The 25,758-nt window shown below is 51.4% G+C and overlaps 1 protein-coding gene and 2 long non-coding RNA genes across 11 annotated transcripts in view; 2 read left to right on the top strand and 1 right to left on the bottom strand.

Annotated features, from left to right (window-relative positions):
* LOC105470265 (myosin light chain kinase) overlaps positions 1 to 25,758 on the bottom strand; it is a 272,694-nt gene that overhangs the window by 69,628 nt on the left and 177,308 nt on the right. For 6 of the 8 annotated variants that reach the window (XM_071092340.1, XM_011722063.2, XM_011722065.3 and 3 more), the window contains 5 exons: positions 24,839 to 25,036; positions 23,894 to 24,143; positions 17,633 to 17,704; positions 16,221 to 17,206; positions 8,953 to 9,069 (listed from right to left, as the gene is read on the bottom strand). In XM_071092340.1, coding sequence (XP_070948441.1) covers positions 8,953 to 9,069; positions 16,221 to 17,206; positions 17,633 to 17,704; positions 23,894 to 24,143; positions 24,839 to 25,036 — 1,623 coding nt within the window. Of the gene's footprint in view, positions 1 to 5,111; positions 5,241 to 8,490; positions 8,553 to 8,952; positions 9,070 to 16,220; positions 17,207 to 17,632; positions 17,705 to 23,893; positions 24,144 to 24,838; positions 25,037 to 25,758 lie in introns of those variants that run through there. The other 2 variants (XM_024789271.2, XM_011722068.3) reach the window with 2 other exon arrangements.
* On the top strand, positions 9,011 to 15,095 carry LOC139362041 (uncharacterized). Its single transcript, XR_011620313.1, has 3 exons — positions 9,011 to 9,140; positions 13,338 to 13,473; positions 14,931 to 15,095. It is a non-coding gene; the product is annotated as an uncharacterized lncRNA (long non-coding RNA).
* LOC139362040 (uncharacterized) lies at positions 17,126 to 22,104 on the top strand. Of its 2 annotated transcripts, none has more exons than XR_011620311.1 (4): positions 17,126 to 17,256; positions 17,893 to 17,972; positions 20,053 to 20,193; positions 20,469 to 22,104. It is a non-coding gene; the product is annotated as an uncharacterized lncRNA (long non-coding RNA). The 2 variants fall into 2 exon arrangements; XR_011620312.1 differs by having other exon boundaries at positions 20,050 to 20,193.

The raw sequence follows: 25,758 nt of genomic DNA, 5'->3' as shown, positions 1-25,758 counted from the left end.
TCTCAGCTACAGAAAAATCCTCTGGACATAGTTATTTGTCAGCCTCGGTGGATCTCAGCCTCAGCTGTATGTTAGAAGCACCTGTGCCAGGGTATCTCACCTCACAGGTCCTGGTTTCATTGGTCTGGGTTGGGGTCTGGGCATGGTATGACCCAGAAGCTCCATGGATGACTGATACTTGGCCAACAGAAAACTCCTCGTCTCTCCTCAAGCACAGGGAGTGCACAGGGAGTGGCTCCAGGACTATTCCAAGAGGCAGAAAAACCTGGCAGTGCTTCCCCTTGATATCTGGGGATGAGGGTGCCATAAACCAGGGGCATGGAGTCAGTCTAAGCTTCCCTTGTCCGGGGCTCTCCCTTCTTCCCTTCCTTGAAGACCAGCATTTCTAACCGTCGCCGATGACAATGTAAAGAAAGGTGTACCCAGTAATTGTTTCGTTTGTTTGGCCCTTTTTTTTGAAATGGAATCTCACTCTGTCGCTCAGGCTGGAGTGCAGTGGCATGATCTCGGCTCACTGCAACCTCTGCCTCCCAGGTTCAAGTGATTCTCGTGCCTCAGCCTCCTGAGTAGCTGGGATTACAGGCGTGCACTAGCACGCCTGGCTAATTTTTTGTATTTTCGGTAGAGATGGGGTTTCGCCATGTTGGCCAGGCTGGTCTTAAACTCCTGGCCTCAGGTGATCTGCCTGCCTCGGCCTCCCAAAGTGCTGGGATTACTGGCGTGAGCAACCGCACCTGGCCCTTCTTAAGGAACAGGAGTACAGGGCAGAGTATGTATGCAGTTCTGCACTCCTTGGCTTCAGCACTCATTCTCCTGGTGAGTCTTGCAGCATAGAGGAGGGAGAAGGATCGGGTTTGCTTTTTTAACTGATGAGTAAGCTGAGGCACAAGAAAGCAAAGGATAAGAGGCCCAGTTTTCCTGGGTTCCTGAAAGAAGGGCAGCAGGGACTGAGACTCCTTCTGTCCTCATGTGGTTGTGTTGGGCTTTACTTCCAAGCATCACCACGGTAGAGACCAAGAGAGAACAGCTCTAGCTTTGGCTTTGTCATCAGCAATCTTGGGAACTTGGAGAAATAATTTAAACTGTCCCATGTCTCTGTTTCCACATCTGTACAAGGGAATCACTTTTTTTCTCTACCTCATGGTGTTCCAAAGCCCAAAGGAGAGAACACATGCAACAGTGTTTTGGAAAGCAGGAAATGATCGTTTATCAGCCGGGTGTGGTGGCTCACGCCTGTAGTCCCAAGACTTTGGGAGGCCAAGGCAGGCGAATCACTTGGACCCAGAAGTTCAAGACCAGCCTGGGCAACATGATGAAACCCCATCTCTATAAAAATTACAAAAATTAGCCGGGCACTGTGGCATGTGCTTGTAGTCCTTAGCTGCTTGGGAGGCTGAGGTAGGAGGATCACCTGAGCCCACAGAGCTTGAGGCTGCAGTGATCATGCCACTGTACTCCAGCATGGATAACAGAGTGAGACCCTGTCTCCAAAAAATGAAAAAAAAAAAAAAAAGAAAATGATCACTTACCTATGAATTAATTCCCCTTGATAGCCACATTCCCTTACCTACTTCTGAGTCAGCTTTAAAATTTTCCACCTTCGGAAAGCCCTCCCTGCCCTGCCCCATCTGCCGCTGCCTCCGTCCTCGGCTCTAGGGTGCTGGGGTTTCACTGGACGTGTCAGTACACTACCCTGTAATGTGCTTTGAGTCTTATTTTCAGAAGTTCCTGCAGCACTTTATCTTTCCATCTGGCCATGAGGAAAGGGGCTCAAGTCCCCCTTTCAAACGAGGCACACCCCAGACTCGGAGCCCAGGAGGTGACCGCACTCCACCTAAAGTGTCATCATGGTGGGGCTGTGCATGCACCACAGGGCCCTGCCAGGGATGCAGAGCCAGCAGACCTCCATGCCAACTGCAGCAAGGAGTGGGCTGGAAGGGCCATGTGCCTAATCAAAACCAGCTTTGTGCTCACATGACTGCCCAGGGGATAAAAATAATAGTAATGTAAGTTTAAGAGCAGCTTATATTTTCTATTTTAATCATTTTGTGATGAAATTAAACTCCATTGCTAGATCTAGGCCCCTAAGGCTGAAGTCCTTAGCTTGTGTCTCCAAAGAAGTGTGGGGAAGGAAGATGGAGGTGTGGGGAAGTGGGGGGCCTCTACATGGAGGGGAAAACGTGTCCTTCTATGGATAATGCCTCACCCCTTCCACTCCTGGGCTCTGGACTCAAGCTGTCTGGGCAGCATTTTTTTTTTTTTTGTCTCCCTCAAGAGGTTGGTTCCCTGAACTTTGACCCCATGCAGGGGGCGTGAGGTCTTGGGAAGCTTCTTGGAGGGGTCCAGCTTCTAGGGGCCCCCAGTGGGGCAGGGCAGAGGGGCTGGGCTTCAGCTTCTCCCTGGGTTGGCTCATCCCTCCTTGCTGGCCTCTCTCTCTGACTGAGTGCAAGCAGTGTGCTAGCATATTAAGGAGGAGAGATCAGGATGCTCGCGCTTCTTTCTGGCTCTGCTGCTTAGGAGCTGTGAGTCCCTGGGCAAGTTCCTGAACTTTTCTGAGTCTGAGCTTCCTCACAAGGAAAACGGAAATAACATCACCTCAAGAGAAGAGTGAGGGAGGTGTGACCAAGTCAGAAGGTGATGGCTGACATTTACTGGGTACTGACTCCATGTATGCACGGTGCTAAGTGCTTTGTGTTGATCTATACCATCAGATCAGGTTGAACTATACCATTCACCAGTATTGAAGTGTTTTTGACCTACAAAAACAGCAATTATATTTAGTTCCACATAATACCTGTTAGTTGTCTGTGATGATTTAAAGAATAAACCTGGTCGGCCGGGCGCGGTGGCTCAAGCCTGTAATCCCAGCACTTTGGGAGGCCGAGGCGGGTGGATCACAAGGTCAGGAGATCGAGACCACAGTGAAACCCCGTCTCTACTAAAAATACAAAAAATTAGCCGGGCGCGGTGGTGGGCGCCTGTAGTCCCAGCTACTCAGGAGGCTGAGGCAGGAGAATGGCGGGAACCCGGGAGGCGGAGCTTGCAGTGAGCCGAGATCGCGCCACTGCACTCCAGCCTGGGCAACAGCGTGAGACTCCGTCTCAAAAACAAAACAAAACAAAACAAAACAAAACAAAACAAAAAAACCTGGGCCAGGCGCGGTAGCTCATGCCTGTAATCCCAGCACTTCGGGAGGCTGAGGTCGGTGGATCACCTGAGGTCAGGAGTTCGAGATCAGCCTGGCCAATATGATGAAACCCCTTCTCTACTAAAAATACAAAAATTAGCAGGGCGTGGTGGCGGGTGCCTGTAATCTCAGCTACTTGGGAGGCTGAGGCAGCAGAATGGCTTGAATCCAGGAGACAGAGGTTGCAGTGAGCCGAGATTGCACTACTGCACTCCAGTCTGGGCAAAAAGAGCAAAACTCTGTCTCAAAAAAAAAAAAAAAAAAAAAAAAAAGAATAAATGTGGGGGTGGGAGCAGACTTAGTAATATGGCAGGGCCAAGGTCAACAAAGGAGGGGTGGGTCAAAATCAGCTAAGCAATAATCAGAAGTGCCCAGGTGCCAAGGTAACAGTGGACCACAGTGGTTAGGAAACGAGGCTTGGATTTAACTTCCCACTCTGCTACTTAGGGTGACCTTGAACAGGTGACTCAGTCTCTGTATGCCTAGGATGAGGCTGTTGTTACTATCATTCCCCTGAAGCCCTCCTGCAAGGTCACCAATGACCTCAATGTTGCCAAACCCAATAGCCAATGCTCAGGCTCATCTTTATTTGGCAGCAGCACCTGACATGTTTTTCTTTCTTTTCTTTCTTTTCTTTCTTTCTTTCCTTCCCTTCCTTCCCTTCCTTCCTTCCTTCCTTTTGTTCAGACAGGGTCTCCCTCTGTCCCCCAGGCTGGAGTGCAGTGGTTCCATGTTGGCTCACTGTAGCCTCAACCTCCCATGCTCAAGCTTCCTCCTGGCTCAGCCTCCTGAGTAGCTGGGACTACAGGCATGCCCCACAGCAGACAGCCAACTTTTGTATTTTTTGTAGAGACAGGGTTTCACCATGTAGCCCAGGCTGGTATTGAACTCCTGGCTCAAGCAATTCACCTGCCTCTCAAAATGTTGGTATTACAGGCATGAGCCACCACACCCGGCCTGGAACATTAATCTTGATCATTCCTTCCTTTTTGAAGTTCTTATCATTTGGTTTCTAGGACACCCCCATCTCCTGGGTTTCTTCCCATATCACTGGAGTACTTCCTTCTTAGTCTTCTTCGCAGGCCCCTGTCCTGCCCCTGCCTCTCTCTCTCTCCCTCTTCTTATCTTCACCTCTGTACTCTCCAGGGACCTCATTCAACCCCAGGGCAGTGAATGGCCTCTGTGTGTGGATGGCTCCCCATAGCCTGCCTCCAACCCTGACCTCCCCCTCAACTTCAGATTCATCTAAACACCTGCCTATGTGACAGGACTGCTTGAGAGGTCAAATGGGCATCTTAAACTTCACATGCACTAAACTCTTGATCGTGCCCTCCCCCCCACCCCACCATTGATCTTCACTCCCCCCATGAAAACTAAGAGTCATCTTTGACTTCTCTCTCTCTCTCTTTCCATACCCAGCTCATCAGCAGCTCCTATCAGCTCTATAGCCAAAGAGGTTATGAATCTGATCACTTCCCGCCCCTGTTGTGGCAACCCCCGATTGTGCTCCCTGCTTTCCCTCTGACTCATCCTGGGTCTGGTCATCACATGGACATGAGTGATCCTTCATAAATGTCCAGTGTTGGCCCATCACACTTAGAATAAAATCTCATTTTTTTTGGTCATAGCCAACACTGCCTGGATCTGGTCCACAGTCCTCCTCAACCTCACTTCCTACCATCCTGCCCCTTGCTCATGGCTCCACCACCCTGGCCTCCTGCCTCATCCTGAAATGCCTCAAGCACAGTGTCCTCAGCTCAGGGCTATGCTCTCGTTGTCACCTTGTCCCTCTTCCTTCCCTGGCTTCCTTCAGTCTCTGTTCAAATGTTCCTTCCTCAGAGGGGCCTCAGCGACCACCCCGTCCAAAAATGGTACTCCCTTCCCCATTACCTTGCTTTGCTTTCTCCATAGCTGGTGACATTACCTGAGGATATGACACAGCTGTTCACCTGCATTACTGCCTCTCTCCCACTAGAAAAGTCCCAAGAGCTGGAACTTCTCCGACTTCATTTACTGTGTTAAAACCAGCTCCTACGGCAGTGCCTGGCAAAGAGTGGGCACTCAGATACTTGTTGAATGACTGAGTGAGGGCATGAGTACCCACTGGAGTGTCCCTCCCTATCACAATCATGCATGACCCTCTGTAGTCACAAAGCCCTGGTCTCACTGGTACCAAAAGCTGGGTGCCCTAGCCAGGGTGGCTGGGGACAGGAGGCCTGAGTTGAGAACGACTGGATGAGCCAGTGAGGGGCTAAGGTGCCTTTTGACTCCTCTCATGGGATTCTGGCCTAGGAAGGACTTAGTTTCCTCACTGCTCATCTGGGTTGGAACGAGAGTAAAGGGGTTTCTGAGTCCCATGTGCAGAAGGACCTCCCCGCAGGGAGGGCTGTTACTCAGGAAGGTCTGGATCACTCTGGGAGCGGGCCCCGTCGTGGTAATTCACTGTCCAGGGAGGCTGCACCAGGCTGTGGAAAGGGGCAGGTTTCTGAGCCAGACACTGAGTCCTGCCAGGATATTTCATGTTGTAATTCACCGTGCAGGGTGGAGCCCCAACACTGGATCTACGCCTGCTGTCTGTGGGGCCCGGAAGGCAGCTGACCCTTGGTAAGCCTTGGTTTGCTCACTGAGAGAGACACCCTGCTCAGCTGTTGCACAGACTAAAAATGCAAAGTGCACAACAGTCTCTGGCCAGGGCAGGCATTGAAGGTCAGCTTGTTCTCCTCCCGGACGAGTTTTCGGGCAAGTCCACATTTACTCTAGGTTCTAGCTCCCTTCTATGTGGCACAAGTTAACCCTTGTCTTCTGCTGAGTTCAGAAGGAAGGGTGATATGACCATAATCAAGAAAGTACATAAACACCCTTTCTCTTAGGAAAAAGACCCAAACACATGATTAAAATAGCCAGCTGTGCTGTGTTATAAAGGTGACATCCCTTATCTTTAAGATATGAGGCAATCAGTAGTGTGGGTAATGCGGACTGGCCAATGAGCCCCATTTGCCTCATTTTTATGAGATTTTGAAAGATATGTTGGCCTCAGATGTATGGTCTCGATGGTGTTTGGCACAGGATGAGTGAGTGATAGTGACTTTCAGGGGCCAGGCCAGCCCTGCTGAGTGGCTGAGGAAGCCAGTCTGAAGTCAGCACCAGCTGTAGTCCCATCGCCTAGTGGAGATGGACCTCATTGCCCCATAAGAGGGATGAAGGCCTAGTTCTGTGCAGAGGTCGGGTGGGCAGTTGCAGCTGGAGACATGCTGGAAGAGCCCAAACAATGGCTGGGCTTGAAAATTCAGTCACTGTTGCTCCTAAGGGCAAGTAGTTCTTCAATGTATTCTGATTCATGACTCCTTTTAAGAATTTGACTAAAAACTACGGACCCCTTTCTTCAGAAAGATGCTCCAACCCACATAACGCAACATTTTGCCTGTAATTTCAGGGGATGCACAAACCCATTGGGATCCCCAAGTCAAGTATGATTGATGCCTTGGGGAACAGGGAGAGCTGAGGGGATGAGGGGACAGAATGAGGGCAGGAGACCTAGCCTAGCCAGTGGGGTGGAGCACCAGACGATAGAAAGGCGACAGGGGAGCCGTCAAGGCGACCACAGTCCTTTACCACTTTCCTAGAGAGGCTCTTGATGAAAAAATAAAGCTAAATGTGGGCGAATGCCCACCCAGCACACAGGACGCTAATATATCTGCAAGTATAGCAACAAGGAAAGAAGAGCAGGGGGAAGAGGCTGGCCTTATCCTTTCTGTCAACAAAACCAAACCCAATGGACTGAGAGTCGGTCCTCTTATCTCAGCTGGGCTCCCTCCTATCACTTTTCTAGCTCTTCTTCCAAGACCTAGCTCCCAATTTGCAGCTGGAGGCCAAACTCTGCGTTTGAAGGAATTAGGGATAAATAATGATGGTCATCAAGATTAGCGGAGCGGACAAGGGAATCTGCCAGCAGACTCTGGGCAAACAAAGCCCTTTAAGTTGCAGAATGAATTTCCCAAACCTTAAAAAAAAAAAAAAAAAGAATTCCCAAGTGTATTCAGCAGGGGAAAAGGAAATTTCATCTTGAAAACAGATCTGGAAAAGGTGCTGACATTTTACAGATAAGGAGAATGAATTGCTCTCCTGCCTTCAGGTAGCCATGCAAATAGGACCTAAAGAGGTTCCAAAAGCCGATAACCTCCTTCACTAGCTCAGGAACTTCCTTCACTAGCTGAGTCCCAACTGAGCAGAGGGGTATTAGAAGTGGGCTTTCAAGGATCAAGTTCCCAGAAACGCTATACTTTACTAATGCAGCACCTGTACAGAAAGAAGCAGGACTGTGATCTGAGTGGGTGACAGTCTGGGTGAGGACAGACTCCCACACAGGAGTCATCAGCCATAGCATCCCCTGTGCAGAACTTCAAAACATGTGTCCCACGCCCCCTCTGAATTGACCATAAACTTGGACCCATTGAGTCTGCTTCCTTAGACTCAGAGCCCCTCTAGCACATACACGCACAATCTCCAAGGAGAAGTACACAGTATTAGATGAGTTCAGCTTACCTTTCGGCTATTAACAATTAATTCGTGCTGCCATTGTGTTTTTACAAAAAAGACATTCTTTTCCACCTCTCTCCTATTCATCATGTTCCATAGAGCTCAGCTTTGTGATCAGGAAACCGACTGTAAAGTCCAGAATGAGGACACGGGCTCTACATGGTGTGGAATGGCAGTGAGACACACTAGGACTTCAGAACTCAACTGATCACACCCAGGAGGGAGAAGAACAAGCAAGCTGGGCTTCAAGATGCCTTATTTGGACACTAGCTTTTGATGTGTCTCTGATGGTTATTAATCAGACATTTCAAGGGCAAGAAACTATTTCCCCAAGACTACTTTTTGAGACATTTCCAGGTAAGTGCCAAATACAAAGAAATGATACTGGGTTGTGAGTCTTGGGATGGGGTTCTGGTCCTGGCTCAGCCCTAAATGCGCCAGGAAACACCCACCCCTCCATTGCATTTCCTTGACTAAATCATCACGAGGTTCGTCCTACTTCTCAGGCTCCAATTCTACACTCCTCAGGAAGGAGAGAAAAAAGAGTCACGAATGCACTTTTGGCATTTCCCTAGGACAAAGCCCAGTTCCTTGCAGCTTGGCACTGCCTCTTCCTAACACAGAAACTCCACTAAGACCTGGCAGGCCTGCTGTCTCCCCGACGTGTCCTCCCACCTCCCTCTGCAGTATTATTATTATTATTATTACTGTTTGGTTTTGGCAGAGGCTGCCTGTCCTCTCCATCCAGAGACTTAGTCCCAACTCACCTCCTCTATGAAGTCTCCCACATGGGCCCCGCTCTGCTCCCTCCTCCTCACGGCTGACCCTGCTGGGTCCGTCCTGCCAGCTCGGACACTTGTTTGTTGTGTGGCTTTTGTAAAATACTCTGTAGTCATTTTCCTGTGGGTGTGTCTTTTCTACTGCCCAGTGCCCCAGCTTCCCAGCTCAGAAGGTTCTGGGTGTGGGGGTCAGGACGGGGAGGGGAACAGGATGGCCAAGGGAGGGGTGAAGAAAGAGGCCATGTAGGTGATCAAGTAGAGCTGCCACTTTCCTTCCTGTCTCTTTTTCTCTTGGCAAAAGATAGGTTGACATCCAAAATGAATGCCTTTGGGCAGGGAGGGTAGTGTTGGGGGCAGTTCTGTCTCACAGGCAAGGCATGGTAGGGAAGGGAGGGGCTGAGAAATGGAACCCCCGTGTATGGGTAGTGGTGATGGGTGGGCATGACCTACCGTCCACGGTGACTTGGCAGGAGCACTCAGCCTGGCCAGCATCATTCTTGGCTACACACTTGTACAAGCCTCTGTCCTCAGGCAGTGCCTTCTCGATGGAGACGGAGCAGAGTGAGCCTGGGGAGGAAGAATTGTTGAGTGAACCAGGTGTGGTCATAGTACCTGCCCTGGCATCTGGAGCACAGCAGGTGAGTGTTAGTCACACGGGCAGCCTCTGGGAGCCCAGAAGCCAGAGGCCTTGTGGGAACCAATCCCCTACTCCTCACCAAAGCCAGGGCACTTTCTGCTTATAACCCATGTCCAAAATAACTGATCCCTAAATCCGTTCCTTCCTGATACCTCCTCCCCTACTCCAAAGAATCCTCTTGTGGGGACATAATGAAAGCTGCAAAAGAAGGTAAAGAAATAGCCTCTGCCTTTGGAGACCATCCAATACAATAGAAGGAGAGGTACACAGGCCCTGCCCCCTGGTCGTCACCAAGAGAGAAAAGGAGTCCGACACAGGGTTACAGACCTGTTAGGAACAGTGACAGGTGAGGGGGTCCCACTCTGTTTACAGTAGTGATGCTGTGACTGCATTCTGGAAAAGGGAGCTTTGAGCAAAGAAGTGGGTGGAGGAGGCGAGGAGCACTTGTCCAGGAGGGGCACTGGCCTGTGGGAAGATTTGTTGGGAGGTGGTGACTACAGCCAGGGCCCCAGGAGCTGACTTTTTAGGAAGGGTGTCTGAGCTGGAGAACCACGGCCAATGAAGGGCACTGGGCCTGCAGAGGGGCCCTCTGGGGCTGCCTCCCTTCAGAGTTGGGTCTTCTGGTTGCCCCAGAGAGAAGTGGGGATGGCCTTCCTTCTCCATGGACTCTCCCCTGGGCCTGCCTTCACTCCCAGCACCATCTTCTGGCCTGGTTTGGGGAAGGAGGTGTCAGCTAGGCACACACAGGAATCTGGGGTCTGGTCCTGGCCCCTGCCAGCTCTCTCATCCAGGGCTGGTTACTTCTCCTCTGTGAGAACCTTGAGGAGGTTCCCCAGGGTGTGGAAAGAGGCTTGCTGGGCCAGGCAGAAGGGCGGCAGTTCCCAGTTCTTGCTTTCAGATGCACAAGCAAGTGAATAGCAGGGCATCCTGCTCAAAGCTGCCCCTGTTGTCAGGGCAGCAGACATCACACAAGAGGACAGAGCCAGGGCCACGTACACTCTGCCACCTGGAGCTGCCATCTCATGTCCCACAAGCTGCTGGCATTGGGAAGGAAGAGCTGGGTGCATTCTGGGTGGATACCAACTACTGTCCCTGCCCCCCATTACACAAATGCACAGACTTGACCAGCAAATACAAGGAGATTAGAAAGAGGAAAGATGACATCAGTTCTGCTCAGAAAACCTCACTAAGGCTGGAGGAGGAAGTAAGGGTGTAATATTGCCCTTTACTCCTTGCCACCTGGGTAATGTTTTAACAGAGAAACCTTCATCCTATAAACCACCTGTGGCAAGAGGGCTGATCTGCACCCTACTCCCAACCTCTTATACCCTTATATAGACCCCAACCCCTGGGAAGGCTTCACTCTGTTTTCTTCCCTTTGTGGTTAGGAGACAGAATTTGTAGAAACTGTAATGGAGAGGATTTAGGCTGGAATTTTAGGAAGTCTGTCATAAGAGTAAGAATTGTGAGGCACAGGAGTGGGGAATGAGGATAACTATGTCCTGGAGAGAGAACTTTCCATTCATCTGGGTGGGCAGGAGGATGCCAAGATGACCTCTAGCCCCAACTAGAGGGGCTCAGAGGCTTAGCAGAGACCAATCCCGTCTGGAAATTTTCCCTCAAGTCAGGGTGGGGCTAAGGCTTTGGGAACAGATATACCACCCCCAACGCACATCCTGTTCAAATCCTTGATTTTCTTTCAGTTTCAGTCCCTCAGCTGCCTTGAGCCCTAAGTCAAAATGATACAAGCTGCAAAGACAGTACACAGAGAGTAGGGGGCATGTGGACCTGGCCCCCGCCTCCTCTCCCAGGTCAAGGCATGGGGCAGGCAGCTTTTCCAACCTGCCCAGAGCCTGGACCCCTGGCCATGTGCATGGGCTTGGGGAGGCCCCCCTGGTAGGCTTGCAGGCTTGGCTACCCCAGATGAAGAATCTGGTATTTCCTGTGGGACAGTTCATTCTTGACCTCCAGAAGAAAAGCTGTTTCCCAGAGGTTTTTTTTTGAGAAGCCTCAGCCTGGTGGGGAATTTTGAGAGGGAGATGAGGGGGATGGGAAAGGTCAGCACCACTGCAGAGCTCTGCCTGGGAGAGCCCCTCAGGGCTGTCGTGGAGTAAGTGCTCCTGGGTCTGAAGCTCTCCTAGCTCTCTCCTTTTCTGAGTTGAGGGCAGAGGGGAGGAAGGGGATGTGGATGGAGGGAGGTAGCTTCCTGGAGGTTCTGCTATAGGACTGCCTCCATCAGCCTACCCAGCCCACCTGGCAAGCCCAGATGGTACCACTCATCTCCAGGTCACCCCTGCAGGCATGGTGTCCTCCTTGTTCCCCCAGTCACCCAGGCCTAGGTGGACCTCTTCTGTGCTCCCAACTCTGAGCTCATCCATGTCAAAGCACGGCTCACAAGGCCATTGCCGACTCGCATGCCTGTCTCCCACACCAGCTCTCGGAGGGGAGTGACCCTGTCTGTCACCAGTGTTTTTCTTGAGCCTGGAATGCAGTCACAGTAAAACATATTTGTCATTCTGAGAAGGATAAAGGCGTGTTTCTGTAGCAGGTGATCTAGTAGGATCTATGTAAGAAAAGATCACAAACAGTCAAATATAACTTACTACTGAAAAAGATAATATATGGTTTCTGAAAAAAGAAAATTCAGAGTTCTTCAAGTGGGTTATGCACACAACAAAGGGGGCTAGAATAATGCCTTGCTCATAGTAGATGCTGCATAAACCAATTTTTCGTAGGATGAACTTACATGGGTTTTTAAAAAGCCTTTGCAAAATTCTACCCTGAAGGCAATTACAAATGAATTACCTATTCACAACAGCAACTAAAATGAATCCTCATTGTTAGACTGGGACAAGTGTTTCGCCAGGAGGAGGAGCCTGGCCCGGAGACAGGAAACAAAGCATAAAGATAAAGCCCTTCTCAGGCCACCACAGAGCTCCCCTCAGCTCAGGGGACCATCGGCCTCCCACCCCTCAGCACAGGCATGTCCCGGAAGGGCTGGGGAAAGACTTGGGGGCAGAGGGCAGGCCCAGCTGGTGGTAGCTGTGAACCCCATCAGCCCTACAGTTCTAGGGGTGCAGGAAGAGGAAGGATACCTCCACATGTCTGTGTCCTGCCACAAATCAACTAGGGGTCAACTCCAGCCCAGGCCGTCAGATCTCTTCTGCTCTTCTCAGCATGAAAGGGAGTGAACTAAATGGGGTGCTGTAATCTTGTTTGGGGGGGTCTGTGGGCTATGAACCCTATCTAAGCTACAGACATCAGAGAAGTCCCCTGAAACCTAAAAACAGCATGTCCACTAGCAGTCAGTGTAAGCAGATACACAGGTTGATGGGGACGGGACAGTGCAAGAGTCTCTTGTGGCCAAAGGTGGGTGACAACAGGAAGGCATCCTGGAGGAAGTGAATCTTGTTTGTAGCAGAGCTGACAGGATGGGGATCAGTGCAGCGGAGCAAAAAGGGCTCCAAGTCAGGAAGCCAGGGGCAGGGCAGGTGCTGAGCTGAGCGTGAAGGACGCAGGACGGGAGGCCAGTGGAGCCATTCCTTCACCTTCCCCTATAAATCTCCTCCAACCACCGGCTTCCTTATTCCCACTGACACCACCACTGAGACCCCAGCCACTCAGACACCCACACTTAGTGGTCTTCCATTCCTTTATCTTCTTCACCTACCCCCACCCCCATTCTGCCCTTCCAAGCCAGGCAACAGGTGCCATTACTTCTATCCTTGCTTCTTGAACTGGTCACTCCCTGTCTGTAGTTGTGGCTACTATGCTAGTCTAGGCTTCACCGTCTTCCTCCCGACCACTTCAGTAGGCTCTATACTTGCCTTTTGGGCACAGAGTCCACCAAAACCCCTAAACTGAGATTCATGTACAGTGCTCCTCATTCCAAAATCTCGCATGACTCCTTACTGCCTTTAGACTGGAATTCCTTGGCAGGATATAGGATGAAACTGGGGCCATGTCGTCCTCTCCAGCCCAGAACAAGCTGTTAGCAGGATGCCTCTGCTGCTGTGGGCCACCCTCCCCCCTCACCCCGAAGCCCATCCCCTCTGGCCTGCCTTCAGGGCTTAGATCAAAGTCCAGCACTCAGCTCCCTCTCTTCCCACTTCCAGCAGCTCCTCCCGACACACTCAAAGCACTTGTCAGCACTTGGCTCTAACAATTTTATCACTATGAGTGTGTCTTCTCTTTCCAGATCTATTGAGAAAAGACCCACTCCACCTCTCAGAATGCCCTACTCCCTGCGGAGGGACCTGCTCAAGTGGTGACCTATAGACAAGGCTTTAAGATAAGCTTTCTCCTTAACAAAACACCGGGCTCTTGAAGTCTTGGTGAGTGAAGGGACAGAGGGTGGGGGTGATTTTTTGAGACAATGCACTCTCCTGTATTGAAGCAAGACAGGCCCACTTCAAGGTCTGCTTCCACCACTGCAGGGAAAATACTAGAAACCTGGCAAGGCTGGGGGCACCATCAGTGTTTCAAACTTCGGACAACTGTTAACAAAACCGAGGAGTAAATAGTCATTAGTGTTTTCTGTTGATAGGCAAATTCTCAGCTGCCACCAGTATCCTGACAAAATAATAGGAATTAACTAAGAGGTCATATAGCATAGTGGTCTAGGCACGGGAACTCGGCCACCTGAGTTCAAATCCCAGGTCTGTTACCCCCAGCACCTTGCATTGGGCAAGGTACATAACTTCCCTGTTAGGTGGACAGTACAGTCATAGTTGGGAGGATTCAATGAGTGAAAAGTGTAAAAGGCCTAAGATAGTGTCTAGCACGTAGTGTTCAACAGATGTCAGCTATTCTTTAAACACAATTTAAAAATATTTAGAAGATGTCTTGCAGTTTGATTTGGGGCTCTCTCTGGAATCCCTTCCTACCTCTCCTGGTCTCTCTCCTCTCCGTGTGCAGCCCTCCTTGGATCATTTCTTCTGCTGCTGCTCTGGATCTGAATTGTTCCCTCTGGGATGGTTTCCATGGGAAGGGAAGCTGGAGTGGCTAGGATCTCTAGGGTCTTTACCACTCAGGGACCAGCAGGGAAAACATACTGCAGGCACTCAGGGTGCAAGAAAACAGTGGCTAATGGCTCAGAAGGGTTTCTGAGACCAGGCCTGGGGTCTGCCTTACAACACTTAGTTAAGTGAATTGTTTGTAAGTTGCTGTTGATGGCTCTGGGTTTAAACCCCATGCAAGCCCGAGAGCAGCTGTCCCCAGCTGACTTAACCTCAGTTTCCCTGAGTCTGGAGCAGCCACAAACCTCCCAACGCCAAGCCTGCTGAGACCCTGAAGCCCATGGGCAACGCCAAGCCTGATGAGAACTTAAAATTCGCTAGCAAAGAAGAACTCAAGAAATATGTTAAGAATGATGTGAACTGCAAGGGAGCCCATACGGGGACCACAGATAATGAAAAAAGATCAGACAGCCAGGCGACAGCCCCAACCTTGTCCTGAGGATGGTGGATGACACCCTGCATCCTGCCCAGAGAGATCACCATAGGGCGACCGGGGAAATGCTCCCAGTCAGGGTTTCCAATCAGTTTTACCAAGGACTTTCCAAGTGGGAGAGCCCCACAAGGGCAGCAGGACAGGCTGTGGTGTCCACTCCTCTGGACGTGTCACCCCAGCCCAATAATCCCCCATGCCTCAGGGGAGGGGGGCTGAGCCAGCAGAGGTGGGGGATGGAGGAGATGACTTCTGGAGGACCCTGCCAATCTGAGGACATCCACATGGAAAAGTTACTGCGTCAACACATTAGCAGAAAATAACACACTTTTCTCTCTGCCAGCCAGTGTTCTCTTCACTCCTTCAGCACTGAGATTCAGCATGCTCAGCTGCTCCAGGTGTGCTGTTCCAGATATAGAGGGAAGACAGACCCTTACTGGGGGCTGAGAGGGATTCTGTGATCTTCGAATGCTCCATTCTGCTTGTGAGGGGAAGGCAGGCAGCATCAGAAGGTGAGGGAGGGTATGGGGAGGGTGCTGCCAGGGGACAAGGAGGGGAGCAGCCCATGGGGAGAGCACTCTGACATCTCAGCTGACTCAGATTTGACAGGACCTGTCCACTCCGGCCTCTTCTGTGGCTGCCCTCTGCCCCTCAAGGGTGAAATGTCACTTCCCAGGAGCTTCTTTGTAAGCTTTCTCCTTAACAAAACACCGGGCTCTGGCCAGAGCCACCAGCATCAGCTCAGGCAGGACTCTGTTCCGTGCTGGCAACCTATCCCTACGCTGGCTGCCAGAATGGGGTGTGGAGGTCAGCTGGCCTTGGAGCTCCCACCTAGACTTGGGATTTACAAAAGCACTTCAAACCAAATTGAGGGTCCAGAGAAAATACTCCTGTGTCACCCCCATCTCTTCTCCAAGTATAAACTGGCCCCTCTGAAAACTCCAGACCCCAAAAGTCCACACAGATGGAAGGCTTTGGGGCCCCCCTCCTCTCCCCACCACCCAAGAATGTGAAATACCAGCAAACAAAAGTCTCATCCAAATTAGGAAGCGAGCAGCTCTGTCTGACCGTGAGTGTGTGCTGTAGGGGCTGTTTTGGGATTTTGGCTTTCCTGACAGATCCTTTCAAACCCATAATGCTATCAAGACTTAAGTTATTCTTGACCCCAACTCAGAGCTCCGTGCCACCTGGTCACTGCACACCCTTCCCCAAACCTAAGACGCTGCTCTAAATAGCTCTTTACTCAGAGCTTCTTGCTGGCTCCAGCCTCCGTGTCCCCCACCTCCAAGCCTGTGAACAGAGCCCTGTCCATGCTGGAGCTGGGAATCAACTCAGGCTCAGGTCTCCTCGGGGGAGCCACAGGTGGCGGTGCCATGAGAGGGCTCTGCCAGATGGGTGCCGAGATGTGGGCATGTGCCACAAGGACCAGCATCCCAGCCCTTAGCCCCAGCCTTGGTGCACGTACCCAAGGTCCCTGAGCGGGGACCTATCCTTGAGTGAGTAGGAAACAGGGGTGCGGCCCTCCTACCCAGGCTATGGGCTGCTGACAGGGGTCAGCAAGACCAAGGCTCCATGAGCTAGCAGTGGCCCTGGTACAGAGGCCCCTTCTTCCCCAACCCCCACGCTCATTTACCTTCCTGGGAGAGGACGATGAACTTGGTGGTCTTGAGGGTCTTTCCATTCAGTGTCCAGGTGATGGTGGCTGGGGGGTCAGAAGACACCTGGCACTGGAGCAGCAGCTTCTCGCCCTCTGCCACACGAACATCTTGCAGCTTCTCCTTGAAGACTGGGGCTGTCCCCTGGCTCTCTGATCTTTTTTCATTATCTGTGGTCCCTGCATGGCCTCTCGTGCAATTCACATCATTCTTAACATCTTTCTTGAGTTCTTCTTTGCTAGCGGATTTCAGGGTCTCAGCAGGCTTGGTGTTGCCCATGGGCTTCAGGGTCTCAGCAGGCTTGGCGTTGCCCATGGGCTTCAGGGTCTCAGCAGGCTTGGCGTTGCCCATGGGTTTCAAGGGCCCTGAAGGCTGTGCATTGCTCAGGGGCTTGGAACTTTCCACGGCCTTGGCATTCAGGGTCTCAGCACTGCTGCTACCATTCTCCGCTGGTAATTTCTTCTTGCCACCCAGCACTGAGCGAAAATCCGGGGTGGCAGGTTTCGGTGGTGGCACCTTCTCAGGCACAGGGGTCTTGGGAGTCCCCTTCTTGGCCAGGACAGAGCGGAAATCGACCTGCTGGGGGCTGTGCACCTTCCTCTCTTCCTCGGACACAGTCTTTGGCTTCACTTGCCGCTGCAGGTTGGCACGGAAATCCATCTGCTCGGCTGGGATCTCCTTCAGGTCGTCTTCCGATAGGGTCTTGGTACTCACCTTCTTCCCCAGGAGGTCTCGGAAGTCCAGCTGCTCCACCTCCTGCTGGCGGATCGCCTCCTCGGTGTGCTGCCTCGTCTCCACGCGCCTCTTCAGCACCCCTCGCACGTCCTCGCTGTCTTCCTCCTCTGGCCAACCCTGCCCTCTTGCTGGCCAGCCAGGCCTCAGGGTCCCATAGCGGTCACTACCACCACCATCAGCACCAACTCCTCCACCACAGAGGCCCTCACAGCTGGCAGGCTCCCTCCCCCTGCAACCAGTGAAGGAAGAAAGGAAAGTAGCAGGAGGAAAAGGGGCTGGGTAAGAAAGAAACGTCAGGGGAGAGCAAATCCCTGAGGGTGGGAGGGTAGAGGGGAGCGGGAGGGGAGGGGGAAGGCCAGCCAGGCTGTGTTTATAGATGGGAACATTGGTGAGAGGCGCTCGCTTGCTTAGTTGGTTTATTACATCGGTAATGACTTCAGTAGCCTTATAAGGGTGTGTGAAAAAAAAAAAAAAATCCCTCCCTCCTTCCCCTGCTCTCCCTCCCTCATTCGCCTTCCAGGCTCTCCCTTCTGGCTTTGGCAGCCTCAACTGCAGGACACAAACAATCTAGGGCTGCTGGGCGGGGGCTGCTGGGGCCTGGAGGATGGTGGGGATGGGGGCATGGCCTGGTGAGGCAGCTCTTGGGGGCACTCACCGTGGAAGGGCTCCGGCAGGGCTGTTCTGTAGCATCAGTGACACCTGGCAACTGCATTCACCAACCCGGTTCCTGAGGAATTCCAAAGATCAATAAAGATCAAGAGGCCCTCTGGGCAAAGGGCCTGTTCAGTGTGGACTTGATCACAGGCTGCTGGCCACCAGGGAAGATGGAAGTCGACGGCTTGGCTGTGACATTCACCCCAGCCTTAGATTTAGGGCAGGACCCTCTCACTCTGTGGTCACCCTTTATTTTCTCAGCTCTTATTTAAAAAGAAGAAGAAAAACAGAATCTCTGGACAACAGCTAAGGCAGGCATCCAGAAGTAGGAATACTTTTCTGTAAGTATATAATGTAATCATTCAATCAATCAGTCACTCAACCAATAAAAGGGGAAGGAGAAAGGCTAACCCTGCTGGGGACTGTGATAGAGCAGCTGGGTCTAGACAGATAGGCCCTGGTGGTGGGCCTGCCCAGTGACCTTGACTCTGACTCCATGATCCCTTAACACAGAGGTAGTTCCTTTCCCTCTCCTTCCCAGGAATGGAAGCACCCTCCACCCCCACTCATTGATAATGCTCTCAGATCAGAACTTTTTGTGTTAAAAACCCAACAAGTGTTCTCCTATATGAGTGGCCCTTTCTCTTCTTCCTTCAGGTGGGGAGGGCTCAGGTTTTTTCGTGTCCATAAACCTACTCAGTCTCCTGCTGGTGCACAGAGGCTCAGGCCCTCTGCTCAGGGGAGGGGCTGTACCCTGCCTGGCTGCAGTGCAGTGCATTTGCAGCAGATTGTCCCTCTAACCCCATAAGGCTGCCACCTGCTGGCATTTCTGAGCTTTGACCGGCCAAGAAGGTTCTGCTCAGGCTAGGGGAAGTGGTGAGGGCAGGTCTGTGAGCCAGAGAAGACTAGTGATGGTTATAACAACTGCATTTCATACAGCACCCTCTAGCTTTCATGACACCCACACACAGTTCTTTCTTGATACCCACAGCATGCCAGAGAGGTATAGAGTACTGCCATGCCCAATTTAAAGATAAGGAAAGGGGGCTCTGGGGTGGGACCCTCAGGGTCTCTGACAACAGTGCTCCCACTCATGCCCCTGGATGTGGCCGTCTCACTAGCACTCAGACCCAATAGCAGATGTGCCAAGCTCTGTGACAGATTCTTTACATGAGCCATCTCATTTAATCTCAGAACAGCTCTGTGAGATTAGAGTCAGCACTGTTTTTATAAGGTAAGAAAAATGAGGCTTATAAAGGTAAAGTAGTCCAGGCACAGTGGTTCACGCCTATAATCCCAGCACTTTGGGAGGCTGAAGTGGGAGGATTGCTTGACCTGGCAAGTTTGACACCAGCTTCGGCAACATAGCAAGACCTCATTTCCATTAAAAAATAATAATACTAAAGGTCAAGGTTAAGTTATTTGCCTAAACTCACAGAGCTTGCTAGTGGAGGCAGGGGTTAGGAACTGTGACCCTATGACGTTTGCACCCCACCCTACTCTGCTTATCAGTACAAATCTGGTCTGGGACATGTGTGTGTCCATGCGCATATGTAGATATCAGTCATACACATGATGCACACATATACTGGTCTAGCTGGTGGGCACCTGCACCTGGAGGTCCATGTTTGGGAATATGTGCACATGTGAGTTACATCCACCCAGACAGGCATCTGAGCACGCGTTCTTGTGCATTCTGCTGGTGTTTGTGGGTCTCCACCTCACTCTACAAGGCCTCCCTCCCAGTGGAGGGACACTGGCAGCCCATGGCCTAGCACAGGATTCTCAGGGGCTCTGGGGCACCGCTCACCGTTTGGTGCTGGCACCCATTTGAAACAAGGAGAAGCCAATCGTTGCTATCCTCCAGCCCTCCTCTTGCCTGCTGGGCTCCTCTCCTTTGTCCGTTTCCCCAGTGCCCTCGTGCTGTCCCAGGCAGTGCTGGTGCAGGTACCTTCCTGGCTGCCTTAGCTCTTTCACTCTTCTCTCCTCCCTGGCCATGCATCCCATAGCCTCCCAGCCACCCTCCTCAATACTCAGGCTCTCAGAGGGCACAGACTCAAGGGCAGGGAGTCCCAAGTCTGGAGAATTTTGAGTTCAAGGTGTTCTTTTGCTCAACAAACAGTGGTTAGAAACCTCATGGGTGCCAGGCCCTAGGAAGACTAAGAGGTTCTCAGTGTGCCCCGAGTTCTCAACACTCAAAAAGGCTTATGGGCTTTGGGTGAGCTTGTAGAATAACCATGTGAAGTCACCCTGCTTCTGCCAGGCTGCTGGCCAGGGTCAGGCCACTCTTTTCCTATTTTTAAGCACAGCCTTGTGGGTGCTTGGGTTGACATGGAGCAGGAAGATGAGATGTCCGAGGGCTGTGTCTGCCTGGCAGTCCTTTCAGCATCTCCTCAGCAGAGTTTCTCCTGTCACCAGTAGAACACAGCCCAGATGTAAACATCAGGAGCAGATGCTGCCCAGATGGCTGCTTTACCCCAGCTGGACTCCTCTGAGGCTTTGGCAGTGGCCAGCCCTGTGCCCCAAGCTGGAGGAAGCCGACTCTCCCCACGGGGGAAGCAGGTAAGGGCTTCTGTCACTTCCCATGACCTGTGCTCAAGCTGGGGAGCACAGACTCAGATAAGCCTCTCAAGGGCTCCTGCCCAGTCCAGCCCCAGGCCTTGCCCTGTGGCACCCAGCAGGCTAAGGGGTCAGAGGAAGGTGGAGGACTTGGGATACCAAGGCTGACCCATTAAGGGGAACATCCGGTGGTGGGGTGATCTGGTGGTAACCATTCCTACAGCCATACACTGAAATCTCTGCTGGGCCTTAAAGACAAACCGTGGGTTCATTTGCAGCCTACAAAGTTCATAGTGGCCTCCTGCGTGGGACCCACACATCAGATCACCTAAGCTGCTGGAACAGGGTCTTGGGGCCATCTTCGACAACTGCACACACCCCGTTACAAAATCAGGGCTGGGGCTGAAGATGAGGCCGCATCCCAGGAGCTGCCACAGAGCATACAGGGCTGTCATCCTACATACTGAAACTTTCACAGACAAACAGAGTCCTTTCGCCTCTGCTAACGAAGCCCTGAATAAGAGTCCCACTCTGGTTACAAAGCCTTGGATCCTGTCCCACCCTGAATCGTCTACCTCTTGGATGGGTTTTATATGGAAAAATCAGTTTAAAGAACTAATTTCGACCAAGCGCGGTGGCTCACACCTGTAATCCCAGCACTTTGGGAGGCCGAGGCAGGCGGATCATGAGATCAGGAGATCAAGACCATCCTGGCTAACACGGTGAAACCCTGTCTCTACTAAAAATACAAAAAATTAGCCGGGCGTGGTGGCCGGCGCCTGTAGTCCCAGCTACTCGGGAGGCTGAGGCAGGAGAATGGCGTGAACCCAGGAGGCGGAGCTTGCAATGAGTCAAGATTGTACCACTGCACTCCAGCCTGGGCGACAGAGCGAGACTCCGTCTCGGAAAAAAAACAAAAAAACAAAAAAAACGAATTTCCTGGCAAGTATCAAGTGTTTCAAGTATTCCAGCTGGAATTTTGAGCTGACGTTTTGTCATTTCCCTTTTGGTTCAGAAGACAAGAGCTAGGAAGGGAAGAGAGGCAGAAACTACCCACCCATACTTGCCTCACAAACCTAGCAGGGACAGGCAGGATCTGCCCAGCCCTCTGCCCCTGCACACCAGACCCCTGGCTTCCTCCCAGCCATCCAATCGTTCCCCTCGAAAGGCACCCTGCCCTGGGTCCAAGTCGCTGAAGGAGCGAGGTCTCTGGCAGGCCTGCCACGTACGCTTAGGAAACTCTCCACGGACTTGCTTCTTCTTAGGTGGGGACAAAGTCAAGGCCAGGGCAGCGGCCTCTGAAAGGAATGAAGAGGTTGGACTTCGGGGAAGAAAAAGAGGCAAAGGCTGCACAGGTGGAGGCTCTCGTGTGGTTTCCCAGGTCCTTCCAGTTCCCTGTGCACTTGGGAGAAACTCTCCATGCAGAGCCATAAGGAATGGAAGAGCATCTGATTTCAGTCAAAAGATGAGGGTTTGAACTTGGGCTCTGTTACTTGCCTTTGGGTGGCCACGAGCAAATCCATAACCCTGAGATCTCAGTTTCCCCCATTATTAAATGATGATGAGGTTAGATAACTTCTGAGGCCCCTTCCAGCTGGGATAGTCTAAATTTTATGACTGTCCCCAGCTGGCCCCAGACAGTCTGCCTGCCGACCTCCTGGTGCACGCCTCCTCTCTGGCCTGGCAAACTTCCCACAGCCCTTTGCTTGGCTCTGCCTCCACCCCACCCTTTCTTGCTCGGCCTACTCAACAGCTAAGCCTTATCACATTTGCCAAGACTCAGCCCTCCTTTTCCATCAAAATCCCAAAACAAGCTCATCTCCTCTAGGATGTCTGGCTTGAGTAACGTAAGTATTATCTCAAAGTGCTTCTCCTTCCATACAGACAAGATCATCAGCAGGTATTTTTACACATCACCGGTTTCCATTCTTTGTACTGACCTAGGGAGTAAGCGTGTACCTTCTCCCCACTTTGGAGGCAGAGTGGCCTTCCTGGTAATAATAACTAGTTCAAGCATAAGGCAAAGGCAGTTGATGCGTTCTGAGTGGACTGCTAATAACAGTAGGGTGACCAGCAGCCTGCAAGCATCCCATCAGCTGACTGCAACAGGCATGTCATTGAGCTCAGCTGAGATTAGCCTTGCCTAAATCAGCAGAACTTTATAGGAGATCCAAAGACTCTTAAGAAATAATAAAACTGCTTTTTAAAAAAGTAGCTATTTTTAATAGTTATTAAGTATTGGGGTGGTTTGTTTTGCAGCAAAAGATAACTGATACAGGTATAAAGCACATGGTCACAAAGGACCTAAGGGGATGGGGTACATATTGGGTGTTGCAGTAGCCTTGGCATTTAGCTCTAGAGCCTATTTGTAGCTCAGAGCTGTGAACATGATGGGCTCAGTATGGGGAGATGATAAAGTACAGGAGAGAAAGCCCCTTGCAAAGTGGTCAGGCACCCGGGCCATGACAGGTCTAACCATCCTCAGGATGTGGTACGGCCTCCTATTTGTAGGTTAGGTGCAGACAAATGCTCTTCTTTGATGCTTACACGAACCCCAGGACCCACAGAAGGCATTCTGTCTCCCTCAATCCAGGGCTGGCATAGGATTTTAAGAGACAGAGCATTTTCCAGGTAAAAGAGCACTTCTGAATCATACTCATCTAATGAATATGATTATTCATTAGATTATTCATTAGATTATTCATTAGTCCAACGTGGACTATGGGCTCACCACTGTTCTAGGCCTGGACATGTAGCAGTGTCCCTTATGGAGCTGACCTGCCCACGTAACCTAGCAAGACCTTGAAAAGGAGAGAAAAAAGTAATGGGGAAAGGTAACCTCCTTGTGGCAGTTTTAAAATGTCTGCAAATTCTTCTCTCCAAGAGGTGGAACTGAATTTACCTCCTCTTGAGTATGGACTGTACTTAGTGACTCACTTCTAACAAAGTCGGAAGTGATGGTGTATGGCTTCCAAGGGTAGGTCTTAAAAGACACTGCAAGCTCCGACCTGGGCTCCCTCTTCGATCACTAGCTCTGGGGAAGCCAGCTGCCATGCCGTAAAGACACTCAAGCAGCCCCACGGAGAGGTCCACAAGGCAAGGAACTGAGTCCTCCCACCAACAGCCAGTGAGGAGCTGAGGCCTCCTGCCAGCAGCCAGTGAGGAGCTAAGCCTCCTGCCACAGTCACGGGAGTGAGCCTTGGAAGCGGGTCCTCCAGTGTCAGTCAAGCCTCCGAGACTGCAGCCCCTGCCAACATCCTGACTGAAACTTCAAAATCATCCAGCCAAGCTGCTTCCAAATTCCCAGCTGGGAGATGATAAACGTCTCAAGCTGCTAAGTTTCAGGGTAATTTGTTACACGGCAATAGATAACAAATGCGTTCCCTCTCTCCCCCTGCTTTTCCAACTTTAATCCATTCCTCCTTCCTTCATACTCACCATAGGCCACATAATGGGGGAACAAGGATGTGACAAGACAGGATTCCGGGGAACTGAGCTCAAAAGGGAAGGTTCTAATGAACACTTGCTCTACTGAAGTGGAAGAAGCAAAAGCTTGTGAGCAGCACCGAGCCTGCACTTGCTTTACCTGGAAGTCCAAGCCCCACATTGGTTTGTGCTTCTTCTGGCTGCCCAGACCCAGGTTAGGGGAGCTAGGAATTTGGAGGGAAGGGTTAAGGGAGGCTGGCCGGACATGCAGACTCACTTGAGCAGGATCTCATACCGGCCGGCATGCCAGGGCTGCACCTTCTTTAGAACCAGGGTGAACACGTCCTCATTCTGAAGCACCTCGTAGTGGCCAGTGTCTTTGGAGAGGGCTTTGCCATCTCGGAGCCAGTGCACAGTAGGAAAGGGGTCACCAGCTATGGCGCAGGAGATGAGGACACTCTGGCCCAGGGAGGCTGTCACCGAGCGAGGCTTACTGATGAACCAGGGCTGGGTGCCATCGTGAGGCTCTGGAAGTTGGCAAAGGGTAGAGCTAAACAGGGAGACCCCTCAGCAGGCAGTGTCCACTCAATCCTCCATGGTGGTGAAGGGTGGGAAGACAGCATGTCACCCAAGTAACAGCTTGTCCAAAATCACTGTGATTGGACACACAAATGCAGCACACCCTTCTCGTTGCACATCCATCTCGGATACATTCTCAGAGGATAATATGAGCATGACTGTATATCCAAAGTAAGGGGAGGTAGCCCAGAAGGCACAAGGGCACCAAGCCAGGTGCTAATGATCTGCATCCAATGTGTGTGATTAAGAGTTGTCACTCACTTTATGTGTGCTTAACTTGTCTCTCCTCTTAAATATTGTTGTCTAATGGCAAGGACCCTGTTAAGCCCATAACTCACCTCAAAAGTTATTACTGCCAAATTGTTAAGTATATTACAGATTTCCCTCTTAGTACTCTATGCACCTTGGCGCCAGTAACTCAGAGAGGGCAGGGACTTCAGAAAGCTGGGAAGGGCAGCCCCACTCAGTCAGAGCTTGCGATGTTGGACAGGGAGCTGGCCTCCGGGGCTGGGATAGGACTGAGGGAGCAGACGGCCCACAATGGGAACAAAGTAGCCTCATGTGGTTTCCTTGCCTCCAAATCACTTCTGGAGAGGCTGCAACAGCTCCTCCTTCCCACTCGCTCTGAGTGGGTCAGCCTCACCTTGTACCGTGAGCACGGCCTGGGTGCGGACCTCTCCAGCACTGTTCCAGGCCTCGCAGGTGTATGTGCCCGTGTCCTCCGGGAACACTTCCTGGATACAAAGGCTGTGCTGAGTGCCTCTCTGTTCAAAGTGGAAGTCCTCTGACTCTTGGATCTCGTTCCCATTGTGCAGCCAGATGACCTCAGGGGGTGGATTCCCTGAACCAGGAGGAGGGGAAGGGGGATTGGTCAGGGAGGTCCTCCCCGGCCATGCAGCAACTCTGCACTTAATACAGTGATGTTGGATGAAACACTCCAACAATTCTCTATGCTTCCACTTCCCCATCAGTAAAATAGGAATTCGAACAGGATCTACCTTGTGGGTTTGTCAGGAGGACCTTAAAATTTGAATAGAGCAACTGAGAACATCTTCTGAGATTTGGGAAGTTCTCACAATTTTTTTTTTTTTTTTTTTTTTTTTGAGATGGAGTCTCGCTCTGTCACCCAGGCTGGAGTGCAGTGGCACAATCTCAGCTCACTGCAAGCTCCACCTCCTGGGTTCATGCCATTCTCCTGCCTCAGCCTCCCAAGTAGCTAGGACTACAGGTGCCTGCCACCACACCCAGCTAATTTTTTGGATTTTTTAGTAGAGACGGGGTTTCACCGTGTTAGCCAGGACAGTCTCAACCTACTGACCTCATGATCTGCCTCGGCCTCCCAAAGTGCTGGGATTACAGGCGTGAGCCACCATGCCCAGCCCATAATCTGGTTTTGTACCAGTCTTCAAATTACCTTCCAGCTACACTGGCCACACTATGTCTTCAAATTAATCTCTTACTGCTCTAGCTATATGGCCATCCTCTTCCTCTGGACCATTTAATCATGAATCCAGAAAATCCTACCCAGAGAAGGCGGAAAAGGGAGGACAAGAGCCTCCATTT

Source organism: Macaca nemestrina, chromosome 2 (genome assembly GCF_043159975.1).
Source record: "Macaca nemestrina isolate mMacNem1 chromosome 2, mMacNem.hap1, whole genome shotgun sequence".
Taxonomy (NCBI): domain Eukaryota; kingdom Metazoa; phylum Chordata; class Mammalia; order Primates; family Cercopithecidae; genus Macaca; species Macaca nemestrina.
Note: the sequence above shows the minus strand (reverse complement) of the source record. Positions and strands in the feature narration are given on the sequence as shown.